The sequence below is a fragment of the Xiphias gladius genome, chromosome 23, assembly GCF_016859285.1.
Source record: "Xiphias gladius isolate SHS-SW01 ecotype Sanya breed wild chromosome 23, ASM1685928v1, whole genome shotgun sequence".
Lineage (NCBI taxonomy): Eukaryota > Metazoa > Chordata > Actinopteri > Istiophoriformes > Xiphiidae > Xiphias > Xiphias gladius.
Window position 1 is genome coordinate 20563367 of NC_053422.1, and position 27533 is coordinate 20590899.

At 41.5% G+C, this 27533-nt stretch overlaps 1 protein-coding gene across 4 annotated transcripts; it reads left to right on the forward strand.

Moving 5' to 3' along the window:
• The first annotated feature begins 60 nt into the window (after nt 1–60).
• Nucleotides 61–27285, forward strand: afap1l1a (actin filament associated protein 1-like 1a). 4 transcript variants are annotated; one of them, XM_040120082.1, is made up of 19 exons: nt 61–188; nt 15264–15389; nt 15743–15826; nt 15958–16034; nt 16474–16612; nt 16776–16871; nt 16982–17196; nt 17296–17475; nt 17633–17716; nt 18365–18440; nt 19254–19373; nt 19456–19667; nt 20347–20492; nt 20652–20724; nt 21257–21371; nt 23148–23315; nt 24632–24807; nt 24900–25025; nt 26244–27285. In XM_040120082.1, the coding sequence occupies exons 2-19, from the start codon at nt 15266–15268 to the stop codon at nt 26268–26270; spliced, it is 2238 nt and encodes a 745-aa protein (XP_039976016.1). In that variant the 5' UTR covers nt 61–188; nt 15264–15265; the 3' UTR covers nt 26271–27285. The 4 variants fall into 4 exon arrangements, with proteins under 4 accessions (XP_039976016.1, XP_039976015.1, XP_039976013.1 ...); XM_040120081.1 differs by lacking the exon at nt 61–188 and adding an exon at nt 412–684; XM_040120079.1 differs by lacking the exon at nt 61–188 and adding an exon at nt 11718–11868.
• Nucleotides 27286–27533: the final 248 nt, after the last annotated feature.

Sequence of the window (27533 nt, forward strand, 5' to 3'; positions counted from 1 at the left end):
CAGTATTTTAGCTGTCATTGGAACACGACTGCCTCGTCCTCTGTGGCTTACTATCAGCGCCGGCGTCCTCGCGAGCAGCGAGCAGTTGCGAGCTCGTGCTCGTCAGAGCCCGGGGCTTGCGGGAACGCAGGTGTGCACGCGGAGCAGAAATGCTCCCTCGCGAGGATGCTGTCTTGTGCACGCGCCCGGTGTGTATGTGCGCGGGTTTTGAGACCAATTAAGCGCCATAGTTTGTTTGTGTGTGTGTTTGCTTTACGAATTCCTGTTAATTAGTGACCTTTCAGAGTTGGTGGGTGGATCTCGTTGCCCTTGGACAGAGCCAGGCTAGCTGTTTCCTTGTTTCCAATCTTTATGCTAAACTAAGCTAAGCTAAGCAAGCTGCTGGCCCCAGCTAGCTAAGTTTCATTTTACTCCCAACTTGTCAAACTGCTCCTCTAGCATGAGGAAGCACTGGACGTAGCATTGTCTAGCTCCACCCGTAAGAGCTACGAAGCTAGCTCTACGGAAGGGATGACTTTAGGACCCAGCAGAGAAGCGGCATGCCTCCAGTTCCCGACCCGCAGATAAGTCATGTAGTCACTGCGTCCCGTCAGCAGCGGCTCGTCCACACGCCTTCTCACAGTCACTCACGCATGGGCCTGCACTGAATTTCAACGGCTCACATGGACACAAGCGGCACCGAATGTAAGTCTACTTTTCTAATCCTGAAACACTGCTGCAAAAGACGTTTAGCTGGCAAGCGAGGGTTGGCTGGTTTACGTCTCTTTGGGCAGCTTGGTAAAGTGGATTTAGATATTGTTGAGTCCATCCTTCAAAACATCAGGACTCGCGCAGTCGTTTAGGGAAGTATGCAGGACGCAAAAGGTTCAATTCACATCTATTTATTAAAATACAGAAGTGTCTTAAAGATTGAGGTTGCTTACAGAGCTCTGGACCAGACTATGCATCCCTGACGAGCATACAGCATTCACATCAGTTCACCAAGTCTGAGTGACTATTCTCTCCCTGGTCCAGCAGATATTAAGTTTAAACAAAGTAAATAACATTGTCGGCACGGTCATCTTTTTATTGGCTGAGACCTCAGTCCCTCCTCAGGTATGTGCCTCCCTCGTACGGACATTTCACTCTGGACGTGATTGACTCTCCCTATTTAACGACTTATCTGTAGAAAAAGACAAGACAAACCACAGCACCCAAGGACAGTTTTTCAAATTGTCATGCCGTTTCCATACAAGGGGTTGTTTTTCACATATAGACAACCATATATCTTTGGGTTCATTCTTTGCAGAAAAACACCTCTGTTCAGTACAAGCACCTGAGTTTAATAAGAACCATAAGCTGCTTTATTCAGTCTCTTAGAAAGATAATATATAAAAACATATAAAAATAACCCTTCAATATGAATGTTTGTTTTATGTCTTAATTGGTCTCTTCAAAACGGTGGGACCCTCTCAAACACGCAACGTGTGTGTTTCCTTCCCCCCAGACCTCTGACGGCAGCACCCTCGCTGAGGCTCTCTACTCTTCACTGGTTTCACTGGAAACCAGTGGAATATTGCTGGGAATATGTATACCTAAACGTTAAATAATGAAATTAAGGAATTCTCACCCTAACTGCACAATTGCATTCTCAAAATTTCCATTTCCTCCAATGTGACCCATTACGACATGTAATGACTGGTCTAAGAATACCCATGTAGGTGCTATGACACTTCTTTTCCCCTGGAAGTCCCTCCTTTTGTACATGTAAGATAACACAATGATAGTGCGCTGTAAAAATATCGATCCTGTTGCTTCAGTCTCCCCCCAGCTGCTTGGAGAGGCAGGAAACCAAGTGCTGATCCACAGTCTGATTGTTGTTCTAGAAAGTGGATCCCACTCATCCTGAGTCCATTCAGATATCTGGATGTGGAGATGAGATATTTGTAGATCAGGTGGTCACAGTAATCGTTGTTTGATATTGCAAACCACCTGCAGAGAATTCTTCATAGACCCCAGTAGATCTACAGTGCTTTTGTGTTGAAATAGCTGGAAATACAAAATGTGTTTTCTCCCCATGTGTTTTTTTTTTATCTGGGATGGGTGCAGCAGCCCCCCCCCCCCACAGTACAACATTTTTCCACATTGTAAAAGACAACAAATACACTTGTCCCCCTTGTGGGCTTTAGTGTGAGGCTAGAAGTGACAGCTTTAACAGGGTAAGTCGTGACCCAGTCGCAGCATTTCAAATACAAAGTTATGATTTCATTATATAGTTGATTCAAGTTATTTGATCTGTTTTACGCTCCAGCTGATGTTGATGCATCATGTTACTGATTATAGAGCTGGAAAGACTTGATTGCTTTTCACAGACCTGCTGTGAGCCGCCAGGCAGGTAAACATGCGATAGTGATTATAAAGACCGACTTTATGGACATTTTAACTCGACTGACTAGAGCTGAAAGGAAATGGAACAAACTACTTTATCTTTGCTCTTCTCTTATTTCCTGCATCTTTTAACAGTCTCATCGCCTACAAGACAAATGAAAAGACTTTTTCAAGTCACTTCTGCCTTTCCTATCCATGATTTTTACATCTTTACTCAGCTTGTCAGTGTATGTGGATTATGTGGATGTTACAAGTATGTTTGGTGTGTACACAGATTATCTAAAGGAGGAAGTGTTGTCCAGGTTGGGAGAAACCTTCATTTGTCGCTCTCATCTCTCGCGCACGCACGCAAACTAAAAAAAAACCACACGGTGACGGCTGGTGATTCCCGGGGAGAACCCTACTGTTTATGTGGTCTTTAACTGACCTGATTGGCTACTGTTGAATTACTTTGCCTTGGTTTGTATTAAATAAAGTAGGAAGTAATTATTATTGCAGTTATCAATGAATATATGAATTAATTGTAAATAGGAACAAATGCGTATGAAAAGCTTGAAATGGTGCTCTCTACTTGCTTATTTTTTCTGAACAACCATAATTATTAAAGCAACATTAATTGGCTTTTTGGCCACTTGGGGGCAGCACAACAAGCTGTGAACACAAAACTGTGTTATCACATATAAAGCTGATACGGTGAACGCGATAACAAACAGTTGCCTTTTTACACATCCAGCAGTGGTTCAACATTAGCATTCATTTGGAGTCTTGTTTGTGTCCACCTAATGAGTGTAAGTCCTGTATTCACTCGCTGTTTAGCTCTGTTTTGTTCTCCACTAACACCTGATAGAACTATCTGGCTCTTTAGCTGCTAAATTCTCCATTGTGCAGCTAATTGCTAACTTTGTCTGACTTTGAGGGGTGAGACCGAACCAAAACATTAAAGCTGCAAGCCGTTAAACCAAAACACTGTGCTGGAACACGCTAAAAAGCTCTGCTGAGCTAAGGTGGTACGATGAGGTAACAATTCTCTTTCCGATCGTCACTACAAGTGACACGCGTCGTTCATGACACTCGTCATTTGACGCATCCTTAATATAAAAACATTGATTACTGTAGCTTTAAAACTCTTGTAGATTAGCATTCTTTCATTGGATGAATCAACTAATTGTTCGGGACTTTCGCGACTCTAAAAGCTTGCCGTGTGGAGTTACGTGAGTTCAGATATTGAGCTTGCTAAGGCTGATAATAGGCAGGTATGAGCTTGAATGGTGGGAGCTTCTTAATATGCGCACTCCAAGCCAGCTGGAGCAGCATTGTAATAAAGGTTTTGTTTCAACAGTCACCTCAGTGAGAAGCAGAGCATCAGGTGGGTGTGAGAGGGGAGAGGCTGTCCCCGCAGAGAAGCATTGCAGTGGTGGGATTGTCTGTGATTTAGATATGATGAATTGGGGCTATTGTCAGGATGTTTTGGAGCATATGGAAGAACTTGTGGACAAAACAGTGATGTGCTGTGGTATCTACAACGATGCACGAATGTAACATACTGCTCATGTTAGCACAAGACTTCTGCATGCTCATGAAATCCCTACTCCAACCATGCCTTTCCTCCTAATGAGATGGTTGGAGCACTCTGCATATCAACATTGCTCTGAGAAATTTGTAAGAAGAGAACCTTTGTGTGTGTGTGTGTGTGTGTGTGTGCGCGCACGTGCAATAATTCATTTTTATTTGGCACAAAGCTGAGTCTGAGCACAATTAAAATGCAGTCTGCTGTCGTCATCTAGCCAGTGGTCAGTGACCTCACTGTGTGTGTATTTATGCCATATTTCTCATTATGTGTGCTGTAATCTGCATCTCCCTGTAGCAAAAGCGGTGTTTGTGGAGATGGCTTGACTCCAGTGTTTTTATCATCCTATTCCAGTATGTTACAGCCTGGGTCTTACTGGCTTAGTTTTATTTAATGTAACGATAATTTATTGGTGTCATTGTCCAGACAAGTGCTCAGTTAGAAGCAGCTTTCCAATGCAGTCTAGTGAGCCCATGGAAACAGTAGCCTTCACATCTTTAAAAACTCATCCTCGGTTTCATTTTGATCTAAATGCAGTTTTTTTTTTTTTTTTTTTTTTTTTTCCATTTAGTTCGATCTCTCTGTTTCACATCCTGTTACAAACTATGCCTGCAAGTAGCTCTACATAACGAAGGACATTTCTAATGTATTATATTGGCAACAAAATTCAAATGTTCACTTTCATTTGCAAATCAAATAACATCTTTTCTGACTACTGTATGATTGGACTATTTAGAAGCTGCCTGCTCTCTGTTGTTAAGCTGTTTCAAGTGGAGCACTTCTCTCCACTATCTCTAAAATGATGTGGTATATACAGTGTTATTGTAACCAATTAGAACTCCAGCTACAATAATAAGACCCAGGATGTAAAGAGAGGGGATCTCCCTCATGATTTTATCTATACATGTAAGGTTCATAAGTTCCATTGTTTTGTTTGCACCATCTGATTTCATTAGAAATTCTTAGACATAAAATAAGTGTGCAGGCATGCCGACGCTCATACAAACAGTACCTTACATTACATAGTGTATGATATATTTATATATGCTCCATCATGCAAGAGCTGTAAATCATGCATGATTGTGGACCAGCTCTATCAGAAGTGGAATTCCCCTCTTTAACCCCCAGTGAAATGAGGAGATCACAATGATTCATTCGGCTGAGATGTGTGGAGTGTATTTGTGCCTGTGTGGGTGCGTGTGTAGTCTTGCACATGTGCATTGTGTGTAGGCAATGGTCATTCTCTGCACAGCTGTTTATATAGGGTTTCCATGGAGATATGCTGCACAACATTACAGCAGGGGACTATAGAATGTACAGTATATGACACTCGGAAATACGGTGTTTTCCTCTGTTGCAGAAGGTGAAAAGTGACTGTGCCTGGGGTTTATATGCACACAGGTACATACGAGCAGTTCTGTCAGAGGGAAAATTCAGATTTATTGGACAGACTTGGTAGAAAATAGGCGAGTTGATAGAATACGACTTGTCTAACCTGTTGTCAGTTATGTTTATATGTTACTTGACAACAGCCATAATTTAGAACTGATGTATGATTCGTATTATTATACAGATATAGATATAGTTTTTTCTTTTGGCCTTAGGGATAAATCCAGGTTAGCAGTTCAAACAGTACAGTGTACAGATGGTACTGACAAATGTGGTTCTGGTATGTACACAACTGGTATGTAATGATGATTGAGCTTCCCCATCTTACAGATACCCCCTAAACTCTTCAACAAGGAGAGAACTACAAAGCACACCTCAGATCATCTTCAAGGAGAATTTGTACCAAACATAATGAAAAGATTCAGACAACAGCAATAACTGATGAGAGATTGAGACAGTGTCCTAGTTTTCTAGTGAAAAACTGAAGACAGTGTTCCAGTCAAAATCCCATTACCACAAAAAATCCCAAATGGAGACAAAGCAGCCCCTTTTCCCCTTTGTGATTGTGTGAATGTGTGTGTATGTGTTTGCAGGCATATATGTGTGTTCTGTGTATATTACCCTAGTCTGTGCAACATCAGTAAAGCAGCGCTTCTACTTGCAGAATAGCATCTTTCTCAGTGTGTGAATACTTTTCTGTGTGGCAGACATAGCACTGTGGTGATCTCATAAGAGTCAGGGCAGATATGGGATCTGAATAATACTGTAGGGCCTTTGTCTGGCAGCAGGCTGAGTCAGGCCCTCTGTGCCATCCCGGACTTGAATAAATCAGAGAGCAAAAGATGAAAAATGAGAGAGAAGTTCAGCAGACAGACATTGTGTACATCCTGAGCAGTTTTTTGACCTTTGACCTTTGACCTGAGGCCACATTGAGAAATACCTACATACCTACCTGCCAGTACTACCTATGTCCAATTTTTACCTGCTTTTTTTGGGTTGCTGGGAAGATCTGAGAAATTGGAGAAAGACGAGGAAATCGCCTGAAGAGTTTCCCAGTCAATCAGAGCGCTAAACTCGCACACCTGATGATCAGCTATTGAAACCATAGTCAGGAAGTAAAGGATTACAGGAGGCATGACTCTGAAGGCATTTTTTTGGGAGAAGGAGGGAGTACTGTCGCACTAGGCAAAAAATAGAAAACGCATTCTGACACAAAAGTCTTTGTTTCAGGGCATTTGGATGTAGAAAAAACTCCTTACTGCCTACTTTCTACCATGTCACGCTATATACAATGAAATCATTTCCTTGGCACAAATGTTTGTTCGTGGTGCCCCACATTTGTCAGATTTGGGCGTTATTGAGCTGATAAACATGTCATCTCATCCCAGGATTAAGCTCACTACTACAACGCAAAAGCACAATGAGCAAACATGGTAGAATTGGGAAGAAAATAAGCAGCATTGCTTTCCTAACCTGACTGTAACTTGCCCCTTGACTATCCCTCACTGCTGAGATAGCAGCTCCCTGCCATCACTACTGCTTCCCAGATTACTCAACAGCTGTGAAGCCATGGTGAGCTGTGCGTGCGTGCGTGCGTGCGCGTGCGTGCGTGCGTCTGTCTGTCTGAACATCAAAAGCTTCAGTGCTCCATTGCTGGCCTTCAAAAGCCAGTTAATGCTTAAACAGGTGAGAGGGAGTGCGCAAAGCCATAATTCTCCCACTCTGTCACCTTGGAAAATGTCTCAGCTGCTTAAGAGGCCTAAAGACTTTGAGTACATTGGCCTAATTAGAGGTAGTGAGGATGCATGTTGACTGAAGGATACATGCTACACCCCATTTAAATGGTTTTATACAAATATTTGCAAAGATGGGATGAATTTAACTAAGCCTTGCTCTTCTGAAGGGATATTTTAACTCAGATATAAAACAGAAAAGTAATGGTTCTGTGGAATAGGCACTCCAAATACTTTAGGTTTTACCTAATTTAAGATCGTGAAATGCGTGTTTTCAAGTAAGCAATTATTTGGGTCTTAAGTAAAAAAAACTAGGAGAGAATGCTACCAACTGTATCCACAAAGCAATTCGAAACATCTGTATCCCTGGATAGTTCCCATCTCTAGTGCATTACTGTACTGGTGCGTGCAGTCTCTACACTGAGTATCATGGAGTGTAGGATCTGTGCTGTGTTTTATGATAACCTGAAGCATCTTCCCGTGTACAATAAAAACAGTTGTTTCTTCCCCTCTCTCCTTAATTTACCTACCTTTTACGACTCTTCCAAACCAAATAAGTTTTTCCACATGTGCCCCTCACCTGCTGCTCAACTCCAGCATGTTTTGCAGTGTGCATTAGCTATGTATTGTATGTTGATTATTGTTTGTTTGTCTAAAATGTCCACCCACATAATAAATGTCCATGTCAAAGCTATGAGAAAGGAATTCCCAGTCTCAAGTGGGGCTACCTGCAGAAGCTAAATATAGGTTTGTGATAATATTGTATTTCATGAGCTCCATTATATTGTAATACCTTTGAAATACAATTGTAGAAGTAGACACATTCAATTGTATCTAGTATAGGATCTAGACAGTGTATTGAGAATGGGGTCACCAGAGACAGTACAGTAAAAGTGGGAGTGGGTCAGCTGAGAGGAAGAGGAAACAGAAGGCCGGAGGTGATAGGTGATGTCATGAGCAGAGGGAGGAAGCCATCTCTATAGGGGGCATATGGGGCATCGCAATACAGTTGGTCAGTCCATTAACTAATGTAGGACAGGAAAAGTGTTTTGTTGGCAGTATGCAGAATGAGATCGAAATCAGTCTCTAAGGGTCTTCGGTATTTACCTTATAAGAGTTAGCATGACCTTTTAAATGTCAGCTGATGATTTTCAGCCTTATCTAGGATAAATAGTATGACAAGACTTGACACTACCTGCCATCTGGGTCTCTACCACATTTGTTGGCCATTTTCCAACATGCTTTCATTTTCTTCCTTTTCCTGGGAATCTAGTGTAATTTCCGGACCCTCAAATGAATAAAGAAAATTAAATAGGCAGGCATAGTGCCAGTAATAATAAGGATAAGTAGTACTTAAACCAGCATTAACTGATTTTTTTTTTAGCTCACTGCTAAGAGCAGTGAGCGTGAACCAAAACCAGAAATTTGCGGACCCGAAAACCAAAACATTGAGCTGAAAGGCACTAAAACGCTCCATAGAGCATTTCTCTATGGGTTAATTGCTGCAAGCAAACCCTTTCACATCCACATCATCATTTCATCCAGTGTTATAATAAAAATATTGAATAAAATAGCTTTAAGAAATCTGAGGCCTTCATAAATGTAATTAAAATTTCATAATTCATTTTGGCTCATCATCCACCTCAAATGCAGCATAAAATGGTGACTAGACTGGCCAAATGTAGCAAAACTGAATGTTAGGTCACAGATGCAATCATCATGCAGATTTGTATCATCTTACCAATGAAACAGAAAAGTCTCTTTTTACCCATCATGGGTTCCGGAGATATTGGTTTGTGAATGCCCAGACATGTTTTGTGCCAGGGAAAGGACAACCATCACACTTGGGAAATCCCTGGAATCTGAGGCGTAGAGTGGGAGGGGATTTCATCATGATAGGGCACAGGCCGGTGGGAGAGGACAGTGTTGGCGAAGCTCTTAATGTAATTAAAAACCTCTGGCCATCTGCTACACATCACCTTTGTTAGCGTGCAGGCTGCACACACCTCAGTGATCTAAGTAGAGCCAATGGGGTGTGATTAAACCCTGTGGTTTTTGAACATCAAAAACAACATAGATATGACATCTATGCTCTCATCTGCGTTTTTTTATACTATGATTCAGCGACTTTCTTTAAGCACACATGTCCCAGCTTTGATGCCTGAGTTGGATGGTGGTATTTAGATAACCCTCACACGGTATAGAGATAACATTCAAACCTCTCCTGTGACTTGCTCAACGTGATGAGAAAGTTGCTGGGTCATATTGTTCAGCTGACCTCAGTGTTGAGACAAAGAGAGACTCCCACACTGTGTTTCTGGACACCTCAAAGTCTTCAACCTGCAGCGCTCTTTCATATCAGATCAGGTTGGGGAAAAAGCTGCATATCCAACATATCCAAAGACAATAAGGAAGGGGAGACTTCCAAGAAAAACTCAGCAGTTTCCATTAGATACTGATCTCTTGTGGAGTCACAGATGGTACAGTCCTTTGAGGTTCTCACAGCACCTTTGTCTAACAGGATATACCTCTGTATGGTTATACCTATGTTTTTGTTTTGTTTTTCTATAGCAAACTTGATTAATAGTTCCATTTTCTAGATTAATCGTCAAGTTTTAATGCTGTGTTTTAGCAATCACCTGTCCTGATACTCCAGTATTACTCAAAATTGTGAGCGCTCCTGTATGTCTCCAGTTGTAATGAGAGGTAAAGTGATGTGTATTATACAGCTTAGTGTGCTTTCCCCTCCCTCCCTTGGCAACCACAGTCCTGTGTGAGTTCACAGCTTTACAGGGAAGGTCAGAGGTTGCATTTAGTCACAATGAGGAGAGGTTTGTCAGGCCATAACCAGTTCTAGCAGGGTGTGTCTGTGGCGTCACAGGTAGAGGGGACTTTGGATAAGTTGGGAAACACCATATATGCCTCAGGGACGGTCTGGTCTGTGCATGAAATTAGACACTCAGAGGACTTCCTGTCTGCATAGTTAGGCCATTAATTTTTCATCTTCCCTACCAACATCCCTGGGAGTGTATACTGTATTTTAAAATCCTCTGTATAACTCATTCACTGTTTAGTGGTATTTCGGTAATGTTCATCACAAAGATCACCTTTAATTCAATGTTGTCAATATAGCTATCTTTTATCATTACTGTCATCTCTTTTCTGTGAATTTAATTTATAGATAAAAGTATGGCACAAAACACTGGGTGGGGAACGGAGACAACTTTAATATTTTTTTTTAATTTAATTGCAATCCATCCAGTTGCAATTGAAATATTTTCACTCTGGATGCAATTTATAAGAGCCATTGTGCTACAAATAGCTACAAATTGAATCAGTGTTGCATCATGTCAATCAATGATATAGAGTAAGGAAGTTTAGTTTGTACAAAATTATGGAGATAATTACAATGAAAATGAATTTGATATCATGTCTAATACTCCCTTTATTTATGTGTCTGTGCGTTAAGTACTATCATACTAGCCCCATGCAGCTGGGCGCAGTAAAGAAATGGGTGGTGCACCACTACTGAAGGCATGTAAGGGAAACACTGATCTTCCCATCTACTGTACAGACACAAAAGTGGTATCGAACTTCTTATCTAACTCTTGGCAAGAAAGAGAGTGAGCAGTTTTCTCAAAATGCACTCTTTTAACTAAAGTGTATTCAATAGGTGAGATCATAAGGGGTCAAACTGGTCATACCAGGATTAAAACCAACAGGTTAATCCTTATATTTTGCATGTGCATTTCCAGTAACTTCACTTTGATTGGTGTGCAGTCTTGTGCACTGGGCAGCCCTCCAGCCAGCTGACACTTCATTCTACAACTGATATAAAGTAACAGCCTACACTTAGGAGAAGCGGTGTGTTTTGTCTGCGTGTGTGCGTTTCTGCATTGTTGTGCATATGGCTGTGAATATGTCTATGTGCGCTTGAGGGTTTGTTTGTGCAATGTTAGTGCCAGTGTGGTTGAAGGCAGCATGTCATATCGTGTTGGGACACATGAGTTTGCCTCAAGGCAACAAGTCATCCACGTGTAACTCTGAAAAGTCTGAACTTGCCTCTACCTACACTCCACAGCCTTTACTCACTCTCTCCTGTATTGTTCACTTTGTATTTTCAGTGCATTCAAAATATAGAAATTACCACTTGCAGCAACTTTACCAACTCATACAGTTAGCAGTAAATTATAGTGGCAAAGATGCTCAAACAATTCCTTACTGCATCTGGTATGTCAGTGGGTTCATTGGCATTTTCTGGATGGCAGACTTTGTGTACGACTAGTTAAATGTTAATAATGTACACTGAGGTAAAGAATGTGGAAGAATAAAGAATGTGAGTTAGCTATTAGGTTGACGTGTGTGTTTACACAGCAAGCCTTTCCCAGGTGCTATACGATCCCTGGGATTACAGCGGAGGGGGATCCAATAGGGCTACACATACACACACACACACACACACACACACACACACACACACACACACACACACACACACACACACACACACACAGATACAGAGCACCAACACCTCCCTACCCACAAAAAGAAAAGAGAGGAGGGGGAGACAGAATGCAGGAGGTAGGTGGAGTGAGATAACAAATCAGAGGGAGGAAGGGAGAGGTAGTAGGAGTGTGTATGCAGGAGTAGGCAAACTACAGCTCACCTCAAATACAAAGACTTTATAGGACACACACAGGGAGGCTTTGACTCTGAGGAATTTCCTATAGTATCTGCTTGTGTATGAATGAACAGGTTTTTCTCCTCCGTAACCTTGGAAAATGGTGGGACTCTCATCCACTGCTGTTGAGGGTAAGTGTTGAAAGAAAGTCTTTAAAGCTCATCAAAATATTAGAGCAGTAGGTAGCTTAAGTCGAGGATGATGCAGTGACATGGAAAGGATATGCAAATGTCCTGAACGATGTAAAGACATCAAGCAGTTGAGCTGTAAAGGTGTTGTAAACATGAGACTGAGAGATCAGGTGATGTTTACTTCTGGCCTCAAGCATCATGCCAGCTTGATGAAATACCAAGAAAGGCAGCAATCCTGAATCGATGAGAAAGCAACTGTTTGTCACCCAGACTCAATAGTGCAGCATTGTAATTTTTTTAAGCCCCTAAAGACTCTTTTAGGGTTGCAAATTCTTGTGTGGTCAGCTGGAATGTCTGCCTCCAGCAATATTGTGAAACAGAGTTGCGGCAGAATGACCGAAATTTGTCAATTTTGACATACTGGGAAGTGATTTCTGGGTGTGTGTGTCTATGTTTTGCAAGATAAGTAAGCTCAGCATTAAGAGCGCCTTTGGCATGAAACAGAGTAAAAAAAAAAAATTGAGGTCTACATTATGCTTCATATCAGGGATTGTTGGACATGTTAGCACAGGTGCCCAACTCGCTGACATTATTCACCCCCACCTCCCCCTCTCTTTCACTCCCTCAGAAAGTCTGCTAATGTAAGCCTCTTTTTAAGGTCTGAGTCTGCACTGTTAAAGAAACTAATCTCTCTGCCTCACAAAAGTGAGCACATACACACACACAAATACACTTTACAGAGTCTAGCATCTGTTAACAAGGCGAGGAATGTGTCTACTGTTTAAAAGCTATTGTCAGAAAGGTGTGAGGAGGTAAATGTTTGAGTGTGCCGAAAGCGTTGAATAGCTTCACATTCCTGTACCCATCTTTTGTGGTGTCTTTTTTTTTTTTTCTTTTTTTTTTCTTTTTTTTGAGTGGAATATCCCCTCATCATGTTTTTGTTAGGGCTTAAAACAACGTTAAGTAATCAAAGTTGAGATTAAAGTCATGGTTTTTCCTTCTTGAAGCAGTGAATATTTAGAATTCACCTTGACATGGCTTTAGACCTTATCCAACCTATTTTTATGTAGGGTTATCATCATATGTGAGCTTTGTGAGTAATGTAGTGTTGATCATAAAGGAATAATTGGTGACTTAACGGTGGTCTTACGCACCTCACATGCCAAATACTATGAAGTAATTCTTCTTTGCTCATTTTGGTGCAAGTGGAATAACACTTTAATCGTCAAATCAGATCATCAGCTTTATGCAGGCCAAGAGAATTAGTTTTATGAGTGTTGTGACCTACTTTACGCCAACTCCTTGAAAGCACTGCCTTGATTTCTGGGTTATATTTGATTTAGTGCTTAGTGGTGTAAATTTCAATTTTTCTCAGCAGTGAATGAGTCATGTTGTAGATAAGGTTCTGTCTTCCACTAGGTTAGGGGAAGCCCAGTGCTACACTAGAGCCAGAATCTAAACAGCTGAAAAATCTGGCAGAGATACAGCATTCACCAGGCCAATACATCCCACTCTTAAGAGTTTCCTCTCTATCCCCGAACCCCACTTCCTTATTTCCGCTGGGTGATTCAGATCTTACTGAGGAGACATTCCAGGCCCCTGGATGAATTAAGTCCTCATGCCCCTTCTCGGAGGGCATTACAATGGACGGAAACTGCACCAGTAAAGAAGACAAAGTGGTTAAACAGGCAAACACTCACCTACTGTAGCCTTGACTGTAGCCTTAGCATGGCATTGATAAGCCCATAGGAAGACCCACCTCAGGAAAGTATGTCTGTCTTCAGGGACTGGGAGAAGTCTGAAATGTGGAACACACATAATTGACAAACACCAGGTACATCTTCCAGCACTACTTGTCAGTGGTGCTTAAATACCAGATCACTGTGTAAGAGCAGTTCAACAAACATTCTCCTTAACTCATTAATATGCTTCATAAACTTAAACACACACACACACAAGGTTGGCTTTAGTGCCTTTTCTAGACAGGTACATCAATGCTTACTTTTGACACACCTCGCTAAATACACGACATATAAGCCTTCCTGTGCATTGTAGATTTTTGTGCATGTCTATGTCTGCATGTACTGGTGTTTGTTTAGTGCAACAGGTCTTGTTGCCATATGACCGCCCACCAAACAAAGAGTTTTCTGGCTCAGCGGCTGTCCTGTGGCTAATTCCAGCATGATGCATGGTTCAGCAGGTCTACTGGAACTCAACTGTGTAAATGGGTTGGGGGTTGGGGGTATGGGGTGGGAGGGGTGTGTGTGTGTGTGTGTGTGTGTGTGTGTGTGTGTGTGTGTGTGTGTGTGTGTGTGTGTGTGTGTGTGTGTGTGTTTGTGTTGGGGGGGATTAAGTGCGCCAGCAGTGATTCAGCCAGTCGGGAGGTTTCTCTTGGGATGTTAGCATTATAGAGATAGAAAAATGCATATTAGGATGCGGCAATAGAGAGGAAAGATGATACAAAACGATACAGGAGAGAGAGAGAGAGAGTAAAGGCTGTGGACTGTAGGTAGAGGACTGACTGGTGACACTCACTTGTGTCTGGCTTGAAACCAGATAAAGAAAGAATTCAAACACACACACATCAGCAGCAAGTTGCAGCAGGATCTTTTCCCAGGGTGTCCAGCAGCTGTCGTAGGGAGACGGTTTATTTAAGTTCTGTTCTGAAAACAGGGAGTGGACCAGTCCCACCTCTCAGATCAACACATGATGTGAAGGATTGCTGGAGGCCTAGGGGTCTGAGCCAGCTCTTGCTTTTGTGAGTCCAGGACTTTAAATCTCTAACGGTTCGATGAAGATCAGGCCCCTGTGAATCAAACTCTGCTGGCTGACCCGCTCTGCTCTCTGTAAAGTGGCCCCTCAGTTATTCTTGTCAGAATCTCATGTTTCTGCCACATCTTTACAGTCTTTGCAGTGCTGTTAATTTACCATCTCAGCATTGAGTGTGGCTGTTGATTGAAATTTGGGTTTGTGCCCATCTGTGTTTGAACTAGCAACACTTCAGAGCTGCTGCTGAACTTTTTTTATGCAGGATGTTCTCTTCATATGCTGTGTAAGGGTTCTTGTTTATGGTAGCTTCAGTCCCACTTTTCTTCTGGGTTAATGAGTAGTTAGCAAACATGTTTACTGTCACTCCACTCTTTAGTCATTGTTTAGTCTTGCCAGTAACAGACAGAAGAGGAGAGGAGGCAGACTGTGATAACGTGGCAGATGGATATTGACAAACTGTGAGGCAAAGTGACAGAAAATGAAAGAAGGACACAGGGAAAGCAATGCAGAAAGAGCTTCTTTGACATACTCCTGGGGTTTGTTTAGACTTGTCAGCCTGACCTTTGCCCCCTCTGCTGATACACTGAACTCATGCCCCCCTGACCTTTGCTCCCCACCCCTTGCAGCGATGGAGGTGTTGGTGAGTGAGCTGGGAGTACTGCTGAAGATGTTGGACCAGGAGAACCTCAGCTCCTCCACCCAAGAGAAGAAGACCTCAGTGTGGAACCTCCTGCAGCAGATACAGCCATCAGGTCAGAGAGAGGAGGAAAGACAGATGAAGTGACTTATTAAATCTGTCAGGTGTTCGTACAGTATCATGGGAATGCTTCATTGCATAGAAGTTGTTTCATTCTAGTCTTCATTCAAGTTTTTCCAGGTACTGAAAAATTAATTCAGTTTAGATGCAAATTTTGAGATAAATATTAAGCAAATTATGTTTATTTACTGAATTTTACAATCATATATATTATAATCTGCTTTTATTGCATTTATAATCAGCATCCATTCACTTATTTAGAAGATATGAGGGTTGGGAATCTGTCTAACTTTCTGCACTTTCTAACCATGCAGAAAGTTTTATTGTTTTCCTCTTCCTCTCTTCCAGTGTCAGGAACAGACTACATCTACATGAACTCAGCAGTTTACAGAAATGGCACCAGCTTTGTGGAGTCCCTCTTCGAGACATTTGGTGAGTTTGAGTTCCAACATGGTGCTGTAAAATACACATCAATGTCAACATATAAGCTGCCCTGATCATGCTATCTTTATATATATACAGTAAAAAGTGTGAGTTTAATTGTGTGTGGTTGTCATTTCTAGACTGCAAGCTTGGAGACCTCAAGGATGTTACAGACGATATGAAAGAAGACAACACCCAGACTGACACTTTAAAACAGGCAAGTAGCCATTACACACTGAGTTCCTAACTTGTCTCTTTCCAAAAATGTCAATTAGATATGAAATGTTGATTTTAAATCATGGAAGTAGGATGACACTGCGTGTTTGGGATGTATGTTATTGTATGTCTTTTTCGGTGCTCAAATCTAAAACCAGCTTTGCAAGGAACTATTACATCTCTAAATGACTTGTTGAAAAAAAGCAAAGAAAAAAAGAGAGATTGTATTCCTTGTTGTGGCGGTTTCCCATAAACACACGCTCAGTTAGTTAAGATGCAGGGATCCGCCCAGAGCCCATGTGTCTAATTTCTGGAAATCATTTGCAGGCTTATACTCTGTATCTTTTTGATGATGCAGTTCTTTGGATGTGAAAGCAAAAGTCTTTCATGGTTATGAAGGAGACCTGAGAGTTATGATTGTGTTTGTGTCCCTTCTTTAGCAGAGCTGTGCAGGCTCCCCAGCTCCGCACTCAGCTGACTCTCCTCCCCCTCTGCCCACAACACCTCCTCCTGAGGAGTATTACGAGGAGGCAGTACCCCTCAGTCCTGGCAAGATGCCTGAGTACATCATCACACGGGGTCAGCATCTTCCCACCTCTGCTGAACTCAGTGCCCTTAGTGTTATTTTGTTGTAAAAACCTCGACGTCAGTGCTCAGCATCTAAAATACATAAACATAGTCACACAGCACTAAAGTGCATGATGGACAAGGCCTAATTAGGGATTTTTTCTTCCATTTCCAGTCAGACCCAGCCCTCCCAACTCTATAGAAGATGGGTATGAAGATGCTGAAAACAACTACCCCACCACCTGCATAAATTCACACCGTAAAAACTCCTGTGAGTTAAGAACAAATTTACCATCAAAGTAACCAGGTTACAGGATAAAAACAGCTTTTTTTTTACAACAGATGCAGCACGCTTTATCCTCTCTCTCACTGCTCTCCCAGACAATGATTCTGACGCTCTGAGCAGTTCCTATGAGTCTTATGAGGAGGACGAGGAAGAGAGAAGCCCCGGTGTCCAACTCACTCATCAGTGGCCCTCGGATGAGAGCTCCATGCCTCCTGCCAGAGACTGTCGCATCTGTGCCTTCTTGCTACGCAAGAAACGCTTCGGCCAGTGGGCCAAACAGCTCACAGTCATACGGGAGAACAGACTACAGGTCAGTAGGTGTACAGTCACATATTCAGTGAAGGATGCTCTTAACTTGTAGATATCTCTCCTTTAATCCACAGTATCCTATATGTCCTCCTTTCTGCAGTGCTACAAGAGTTCTAAGGACACGTGCCCTTATGTGGACCTGCTGCTGCCCCAATGCACTGTGGTCTATGCACCAAAAGACAGCAAGCGGAAGCACCATGAGCTCCGGTTCACTTTACCCAATGGAGAAGCACTGGTGCTGGCGGTACAAAGCAAGGAACAGGCCCACAGATGGCTTAGGGTAAGCTGCACTCTGCACTTTTATACTTATATCTGCAGGAATACAGACTGGTAACACAGCCAGCAATCACGCTGACAATCACTGGAAGTGGGTTTGACACATCTCAAAAGGACTTTACTGTAAATTTGAGATTGACACATGTAAAATATCCCCACAGGTTGTTAAAGAGGTGAGCAGTCAGAGCACAGCGCCTGAGGAATCTGCGTCTCCCGTCAGTCCAAGAAAAACTGAACTTGACAAGGTAAGTGTAGGAGAGAGGATGTTTATGCGAGCACATTCCTGTTGTTTTTATCCTCAGGACAATAATTCATCTACACAGCTGGGGTGAGGAAAAGTCGGTAGCAGGCCGCAATTGTTTTGTCACCATCAGTTTTCTTAAACAATTGTTTGGCTCGACACGGTGCACAGTGATACCTGTATTTGGCCTGCAGAACAAAGAGGAGATATGTAGTGTAATTGGGTGTTAAGACAGAAATGATAGGGTTGGGAGTGAGTCAATGTCGAAACAGGCAGATCCTCTTTTAAGGTTACCTACCTTTCAGATTATTAAAAGTGAAAAGGCTCTGACATAAAATCACAGACTGAAGAGAGAGGAGCTACCATAAAATTGGTAGGATAAAAGGGAGAGGATAAGTCTGTTTGTCTCTTTCTGTCACGTTTTTGTGGTTATGAGACACTATGTAAGAGAATGGAAAAAATCCATAGGTGGATAAAAATGTCAGCTTGTTAAATAATTGTCTCAGGGATAGTTATTGAGCTCTTTATTAGTCAAAGACAAGCGTAGAATGCTCGGCTCTAGTTTGATCCCAGCAAACAGCCAGATCCTGTGAAGGACTTGGACTTCGCTGTGGAAAGTCTCTAAACTTGTGTTTGTGTGCTTTTTCCTCAGAGGTTATCTGCAGAGAGGAACACATCAGATTCAGACAGTGTGTGTGTGTCAGCTGCAGATAACTGCAGAGACAGTGGTGAGAAAAACACAAACGCAGCCTCAAATCAATACACCAGCTGTTTGACAAAAACAAATCTAAACTCAAGGTCCACTTATTTGTTTTTGTTTTTTTCAACTGCATCTCGCTCATGGTATTCATCAGCAGAATGAATTTGATCCCTTGTCATCAAATACTGCTGTCTCCATACTGCTACATTTAAGTTGAGATGGGAGAGTTTTTTAATGTTTACAACTTGACAACTTTACAACTTACGCTGTGAGTATTCACAGCGTTTGACCACTTAAGACGGTTGTATGATTGCAGAGTTGGACGTGTTAAAAATACTTGACAATGTATAACATTCTGGGTTTAATTACCTTGAACGAAGAAATTCAGCTGACATGGGGCATCCAAAAGTACTTGGTTTTCAGGAACTTCTATATTATGAAGCGCCAAGTCGGATATATGAAAGCTTTCCAAAACATCCGACTTTCCCAGTCATAATTACAACTTGTATGTTGATGGAAGACTGTTTACAAGTCAGAAACATGAATGCATCATTAGATCACACCAAAGTTCAATACTCATGATGACAACTGAGCTATCTCCATGAAAACAGAGCGTCTGCTGATGAAGACCACGAGATGCAGTTGATGGTGCTGGGAAAAAAGCTAGTATGCGTACCTTGAGTTAAGATATTGTTTCTTTTTAGTTTTAACCGGTCCATAGTGAAGTGAAATGCATTTTTCTCACACGGCTTTTACATATCTGAAGTGAATTAAAATTTCCAAATGCCAAAGTTAAATTTGGACAAAAAGCAACCGTGTTGTCCTTCCATTTTTGATGTAGGTAAGGTGAAACGGGGGCCTTTTGCTGCAGGCCGTAAAATCACACGTATCATCAGCTTTTCCAAGAAGAAACCCCCTCGCCCAGGTGATCCCCGGACATCCTTCAACGACCCTCGACAAGGTCAGACCCTTCTTCAATGTCACTCTTCAGGTCTGTAGTTTGCAGACGCATCATTTTTTTTTTTTCTCTCCTCACAACACAGGCTCCCTGTCTGTGCTGGTGAACCAGGTGTGGCGGGAACAGTGGTGTTGTGTGTGCCGAGGCTCCCTGCACTTCTACCATGACAAAGGAGACCCTCGGACCTCCATGCCTTCCCTTCCTCTCCACAGCTGTGAGGTGGTGCCGGGACTTGGACCCAAACACCCATTTGCGTTCCGAATCCTACGCAACAGCACAGAGGTGGCTGCTCTGGAGGTAGAATATTTTGCTGTTATCTTACTTTAAAGCTGTACTAGTCATTTTTTTTTATATTAGCAAAGGTCAAAGGACTATGTGTAAGGTGATGTTGGCAGCTTGTAGTGACAAATGCACAGAGAGTCTGCAGTTCGCCTCAGCTCTACAGAGCATTTTAGTGTCTCTCACCTCATTGTTTTGGTTTAACGGGCTGCAACTTTAATATTTGGATTAATTCTCACAGCTCTCATCAACCTTATCTTGAGCAGCATTTGGCAGCTGTTTTCATTGAAGAAGCTCTGAGAAAGCCCCTGTAACCTACTTGGCCATCACCCAACTGCAGACAGACAAAATAAGTAGCAAGCTAGTGAACATTCTTGAGCATTTAGCAGCTAAGGGAGCCAGAAATGTTCTTAAGGAGTTGGTGGAGACGAAGACAGAGCAAAAAGAAGAGTTAATGTTTTACTTAAATTCATTGAGTGGCCAGAAACACAACTTCAAGTGAATGCTATTGTTGTCTGTGTCTGCTGAGGGGGTAAATAGGTAACTGTTTGCTAATGATGTTGTGTTTACAGCTTCTGGAACATCAGCTTGTACCACTGCCCCCCACATGGCCAAAAAAAAGCAGTTATTCCACCTGTAATTTTCAAAGGTTTAGATTTCAGGAATTTCCAAAATGCCTTGTCTTCTCTCCTTTTAGGCTAGCAGCTCTGAGGAACTTGGAAGGTGGCTTGGTGTCCTCTTGGCGGAAACAGGCTCTGCGACAGATCCAGAGTCACTGCATTACGACTATGTTGATGTGGAAACCATTGCTAATATCCGCGACGCTGCGCGGCATTCCTTCCTGTGAGTGAGACAGTGAGGGGGAAAGGGGGGAGTTGGGATATTTGGACGAGGTCAGTGCAAGGTCATCAACCAGAGCAGTGATGTTTTGACCTCACGTCGACTTCATTTCTCCTCTCTCTCTCTCTCTCTCTCTCTCTCTCTCTCTCTCGCTGATCCTAGGTGGGCCACCTCCTCCAGCAGTACATCCACGGACTCCAGAACATATGATGAGGTCCCTAATGAGGACATGCAGGTGGGATGTGCTCAGACCCATACACATTCCCGAAGTTCAGTTAAACCTTATGTGTAATGCTTTACTTTGTTATGACGAGATTAGAAGCTGTGTGTCTGTGTGTGCGCAGCTGTTAGGGACTGTCGCTGTCTGAATATGACACCCCATATCAGTCACCCAAACAGACAGACATTGCTCTGTTACATGCCTATCAATGATGGCTTTTTGTTGGCCAGAGAATAAGTACTGTGTGGGCATGGGAGAGGGGAAAAAAAGACCCTCCCAAAAAAAGCGATCAAACCGTTGACAGGAAAGCAAGAGGTCATGGCAGTTTTACAGCCTGTAAACCTCTTTCTTAACCCCACTGACATGCACTTAAACACACACCTCTCACCACCTACAGCCACAAACAAACACACCTCAGTGGATCTCAAACCAATAAATCTGAAGATTTGTTTATTTCTTTGCCTTCTTTTTTTCCTCTGTCCTCATTCTTCTTTTTGCATCCTCCCACATTTGTCATGTCCCCCAACCCCATCTGTCCTCCACCCAGTCAGAGGAGAACCGCAGGCAGCAGTCTGGGAATCAAGGGAAGCGGCGCTCAAGTTTCTCAAGCAGCGACTCCGATAGAACCAAACCATTAGTCTCCCTCAAGAGAACAGGCTCAAGTAAGTGTGTTCGGTTGGTTTTCCAGAGTAACATTGTCGTACCGCCAGTGGTCTGTCCTCATCAAGGCCTCATGAACTTTATTGATTGATTGATTAAAACCTTAATATAAACAGTGGAAACTCACTTAAAGCAAACTCTGTTTTGTAGGAGTTGCCCTATTTACGAGACAACTAAGTGATGGCAAGGGCATCTTAATCTTACTCAACTGGTGTTAGAGACTAATTGTGAGAAACATATTAGTGTGCCTGGGAAAGTTATTCTATATCTAAGGTGCAGAGAAACTAAAAGGTAATTTACCTACGGTGATCTTAACTCTAGGGATTTCTAAAAGCAGATTGCAATTGGCACATGTGGGGTATACAGAATCTCGATACTGCAGACGGTTGTTGAGATACGCAGGTAGCTTTTAAGGCAATCGTGTTTTATGAATATAAAGGAAGCAGTGTTTCTCACACCTCTAGGATAAAGATGTCCAGTTCAGATTTTGTAAATAGTGCATTGATGGTTAGTATGGCTCTCACCAATGATGAAATGAATGGCACAGTGAATACGGTGTCTACTGGCTTCATGATTGTATGTAGGACCAGTTGTTTTCTGCCATGTTTAAAGAAAGACTGTCTGTTTTTAGTAAATGTGCCAAGTTTTAGTTTAAGCTTCTTTATCATTTCATCAATGTGAAACAAAGTTACTTGCAGATGGCAGCCTTTCGGATTTTGAAACTACTCCATGTGCTCTTAAACGTGCATTCTTTATTAGTTAGACTTTAGTCACCGGGCGGAGATTATTTTTCACAGCACTGTACATCATTTTACACATATCAGTTTTACACACATTGGTAAAATTTAGGAAAAAACAATGAATTTAGTTTTTTCTTCATTTGAAACCACTTTTAGGCTGTCACGGTGCAACACTGTTTATATAGTTGTGCATGCTCAATTGTGCCTGCATTTGTGTATAAAATAGTGTCCTCTTCATACACGTTACATTCAGGCCATCTTGTGCTCTCAAAAAAATAAAAATAAAAAAATAACAAAGGTCGCAGCCTGTTGCCATTTGAGGGCAACAACTAGTTCTACAGATGGCACCGCTTAATATAGTTGAGTGAGTTATAGATTCCAAAGCTCTAGTTTCATTATAGCTTATTCTCTTCATACAGTCTGTCCAGTGGTGTACTAATTCACTTAGTCGTGAAATCTGAGCTTTCATCTGGCTCAATATTCCCCTTTTCCTCTCTCCTCTCAATCATCTTCTCAATTTCCATCTACAATCTTTTCCCTCTTCTCTCTCCTCTCGCATTTGCTCTATTGGCAGTTGGCCTCTGACATACAAATAAATGATGGTGAAGGAAGGTGATGTGGGTGTGGTCGGATAACTCAGGGCTCCTCTTGGTGCTGTTTCACAGGCCTTCACTGTGATTTTCTGACACATCAAAGAGCCGGCGCTCTCCGGGGCTGAGAGCTTCAGGATGTAACCTGAGATTTATTGGACAGTCACATTAGATCCGCTGTCTCGCCTCCTGACTCTGCAGGAGTGTGCGTGTGTTTATCTTTCACTCATGCATCATATCATTGTTCTCTCAAAAAAAAATTTTTTTTAAGTTTGAAAGAGATCAAATTATTGTGCTACAGTTTTGTATGACTTGTAGAGGTGGCGTCATCCCCTCTCACGTGAAGAGCGTGACATTAAAAAGGACAGGCAGACAGATCGCTTTGAGATGTTTTGTCTTCTTCCCATAACCCCTGCACATCTGAACTTTCACCTTTGCTCCCGACCAGATGCCAACCAGTATGGAAGGTATGGGAAAACGCGAGCAGAGGAGGATGCCAGGCGTTACCTGAAAGAAAAAGAGGAGCTGGAGAAGGAGAGGGAAGGGATACGAAATGCACTGGTGATCCTCCGACAGGAGAAGAGAGAGCTGAAGGAGGAGCTAAAGATGGCCTCTGGTAAAGAGATATGAAGCAAAACAGAGAGCAGATGCTACACAAATTGTTCCTGGTCATTTCTGGGCTCCACTTCAGGCGTTCCGGGATGAGGGAAATGAAACCAGTTACTATGGTCTCAAAATGAACAGCATAGCTAGAACACCCATCTATGTTCCTTTTGTTAAAGTTTATATCATTGGAATGAAGAGACAACTAGTGGCACCAGATATTCCTTAGGAAAAGTATAGCTCTGAAATACAGAAGCAGAACCTTTGTACTCTATGTGTTGGCTGTTGTCTTTTGTATTTTCGTTAGGAAATTATATTTTAACAGATGGGTTGTCTGGTATTTAAGAAAATCTGCTCATTGACCAGAAGGCTTGCATATCAAGTGCAAGAGGGCCATGTGAAAGGAGAGTTTCCCCACAGGGCTAAATAAAACATGTAATTGTTCTCATTGAAAATAAATGGCTAGGAAAATTCCTTCCAAATCTAATTAATTTCCTCTAGCTTCACATAGCATGCTGCCAGCAGTGGCAGAGGAAGTAGTCCTATGTTTTTTCAGTAAAAGTTGCGGATGAGATTGCAAACATACTCCACTTCAAATACATCATTTATTCATAATTTTATGTGAAAAAATGAACAAAAGTATTAGCAAGAACAGCAGAATAGCCCCTGCCACTGTTATATTATTAGCTATTACATTATTGGATCATTATTGTTGTTGTTATTATTATTATTATTATTATTATTGATGTATTGACATCAAAACTGACAATAATCAGTTAAATGATTAGTCGACTGAAAGAAAATGAATCTGCAACCTTCGATCATCTATTAATTGTTAGCCCTTTCAAGAGCTCACTGTGGGATGTAGTGATTAATTGATTTATCAAAAGCATCAGCAAATGGTAATGAAAATAATTGTTTGCTGCAAACCTAATTAACATGTAAGCAGCATTTCAATGTTGTAGCTGGCTGAGGCAAAGCTCATTTGAACTACTTTTGGGTAGTTTTATCTATAACAGTGTATCATTTTTTACCATGGTTTTCTATGGAAATTTCCATCTGAAAAGTAACTAGTAACCATAGCTGTAGGAGAGTAAAAAATAAAGAATTTGCATCTGAATTACAGTGGAATACAGGTATAAAGCAGCATAAAATGGAAACTATCAAGTCAAGTACAAGTATCCCAAAATTGTATTTAGAGAAAGTACAGTACTTGAGTAAATATACTTTAGCCGTCCTGTATTTTCAGACTCTATCACCATCTAAAGGACAACATGAGTCTTTGTTTGTCTCATTGTATTCTTGTTTCCCTGTGTTTCTGTGGAGCAGATAAGAGGAAAACCTCACTGAACAAGCGTCTGTCCCATTTGGAGGAAGCCTGTCGATCCAAGGAAGCAGAGAGGGTGGACCTGGAACTCCGACTGAACCAGGTCAAGGAAAACCTCAAGAAGAGCCAGGCAGGTGGGGCCCTGGGTGCGCCAGTCGAGGCTAAACCACCTGTTAAGGTATATTGGTTGCTTTATGTGGAAGGAATTCTACACTCACACCTGCCTGCATACACGCTTTTTTATTCACATCTTCCTTTTCTTTTGTGTAGGCCTCCAGCAAAAAGGGCCAGAACATCTACAGTGAGTCTTTACCGGTGAATTGTGTCTCTGAAATGCGTAGGAGACCTCCATCCGTTTATGCTTCTGCCACAGGAACTGTCATGCAAAAAGCAAAGGTCAGTGATCTAACTGTTTTTCCCCCTCTCACAGCATTTCCTGAAAAAGTGCGCACAGATTTCTCTATCAGACTCCACAGGAGGTTAATGGAATCACAGCAGCATGTGTCATCATCTAATAGGATTTCACAGATAAATAGAGACAATCTGTGTATTTTTGCGCAGTCACTTTGGACATTTGCAGTTAAGCACCTATATGTGTGAGTGTATTTTGAGTGATTATGATCAAATGGGATGCTTACACTACACATGGACGTTTGAGATCACTTTATCCAGCTACTTCTGCTTTCACAACTCAATTCACAATAATTCTACCTTAATGATACCACAGGGTATGGGGGATTTTGCAAACGAGTACAATATAATTGCGGTATTTTCTTTGGAGACGCAAACTACGTAGATTATAATGGTTGTCCTTGTCATAGTGATTGTACTGCTTTTTCTGGCCATTCACTTGGCCATTGATTTACGTTTATGCACAGATGAAAAGAAGCCATTATGGTACACTACTGTGGACTGCCAAGAAGTAACTGTCTAAAGAAGTTAATAGCATTGTGTTTGGGGTTTTGAGAATGAGTGAATGTCTGAGAAGAAGCCAGGTTTATAAATGTGTTCCATTGTCTCATTTTGACTAATTTGGTGATTACTATTGAACTTACTTTGAGTTTTGCGATAATAGCCGTACCTTGCAGCGCTATACAGACATTCAGCCATAACTTAAATTATTTAGCCTCGTAATTTGCATTTCTGTTTCATTTTGTCTAAAAATTGATTTATAAAACAACTCACTGCAACACTGTTTACAAAGCTGGCTAGTTTAACTTATTGCTATAACTGTTTAAATTATATTTTTGTGAAGCCATTTCTTTAAGGCTGAGAAAAGTTAAGATATTATGTTTTAACTATATATTCCCTAGTACTACCATTTTGCTGCATCACTGCAAGATAAAAATGCCCCAATTGACTTAATCTGCAGGCATTTGCAATGGGCTTTGTTTAATTTGTTTTGGTTTTTGTCTTTGTTGCTTGTTTGTAGGCACATTTCCCTGTTAACAGAACAATAGCATAACTGAAATTGGTTAATATTTTGCCATTTATATTATATTTATAATCATTGAGACTTTCATTCATCTGCAATTACTTGAAATTCATTCCTTGAAAATAATAAACCTTATTTTCACATTATCACTAAATCACCTGACTTTTCTGTTTCTACAGGAATGGGAGTCAAAGAAAGGAACCTAAGAGTAGCATAATGAATAGTACTGTTGGATATCAGGATGTGACTTGATCAACCTTTAATCGTACTAAGGACAACCTCCCATCTACGTCCCAGAGTACAGACTTGGTTCATTTTGGATTGCTGAGGAAATAAATAATGTAATGAAAGAAATTGGCCACTAGGCGGAGGTACAACTCACTAAATAATTACTTTTCTGCAAATGTGAGAGATCTAAGGATGCCACGTCATCTTTATTCAAGTATTTTGACTGTCTGTGGTGACACAGCTTCAAGTGTGGCAAATAGAAAAGAGAGAAATCAGCATGTATGAAAGAAAGACACAAGAAAAGTGTACTGAAAAGCAGAGTGAGTGCATCGAATGCAGTGTTGTAACGGAAAAGCAGCACGGATTGTGTTGACACTGGTGCTGCATTAGGTGAAATGTTTAATTGTGAATGTGCCACGTGGGAAAAGACAACCTAAGAAATGTGACGTGTTAGAAAAGAGGATGGAAGGCAGTTTAAGCCACGATGTGCCTTTTTATACGACATAATGTTTTGTCGGCCTGTACATAGTGAGCCATGACTACTGTTTTGTTTACTTTATACTTTTGTACCTTACAAGGTTTCATTTCTCATCATCATCATCACCATAAGACATACCTGGCATGAGTATTCAGCTGAATGCCATGGATTGATGGGTTGAGTGCGGTATTTTTATTTTTTTGACTGCACTCACTAGCTTCTTCTCTCAGGCTGAAGCTGTACTATTCAGTGATCATCGGCTGAATTATTTGGTTGGAACAAAACCCTGCCTCTACTTGACCCCCTTTGGCACACTGTTGGATACTCCTGCTATAGAAAACTGAGTGACTAACAAAGTGGTGCTATTATGTGATACGAACCATCTTTTCTGAGTGAGGAAATCTCCACTACATGTCTTTTTAACAACTTCTCTGCTGAACCTGTGGTTGGCTTTTGCACTTTACTGTTCTCTTACCCGATTAAGGGAAAAATAAATGTATTTCTCATTTCCCAAACATTTGTTCTTCAGTCTTTTGTTACAATACAGATACCGAATTTCTTCCTCACGAAAATGCAACAACACATTCTCAGTTACCGACTTTTAATTTCACGTATGCTTAGAAGTAATTATACAGTATGTGATCTTATACAAACCAAACCAATGAAAGCCAAAACAATAAAAATTTACATCAGTCACTTAATGATGGCAATTCAATGCAGTACAGCATAGTGTGGTGCGGTTCAGGCAGCCTATTGTTCATGG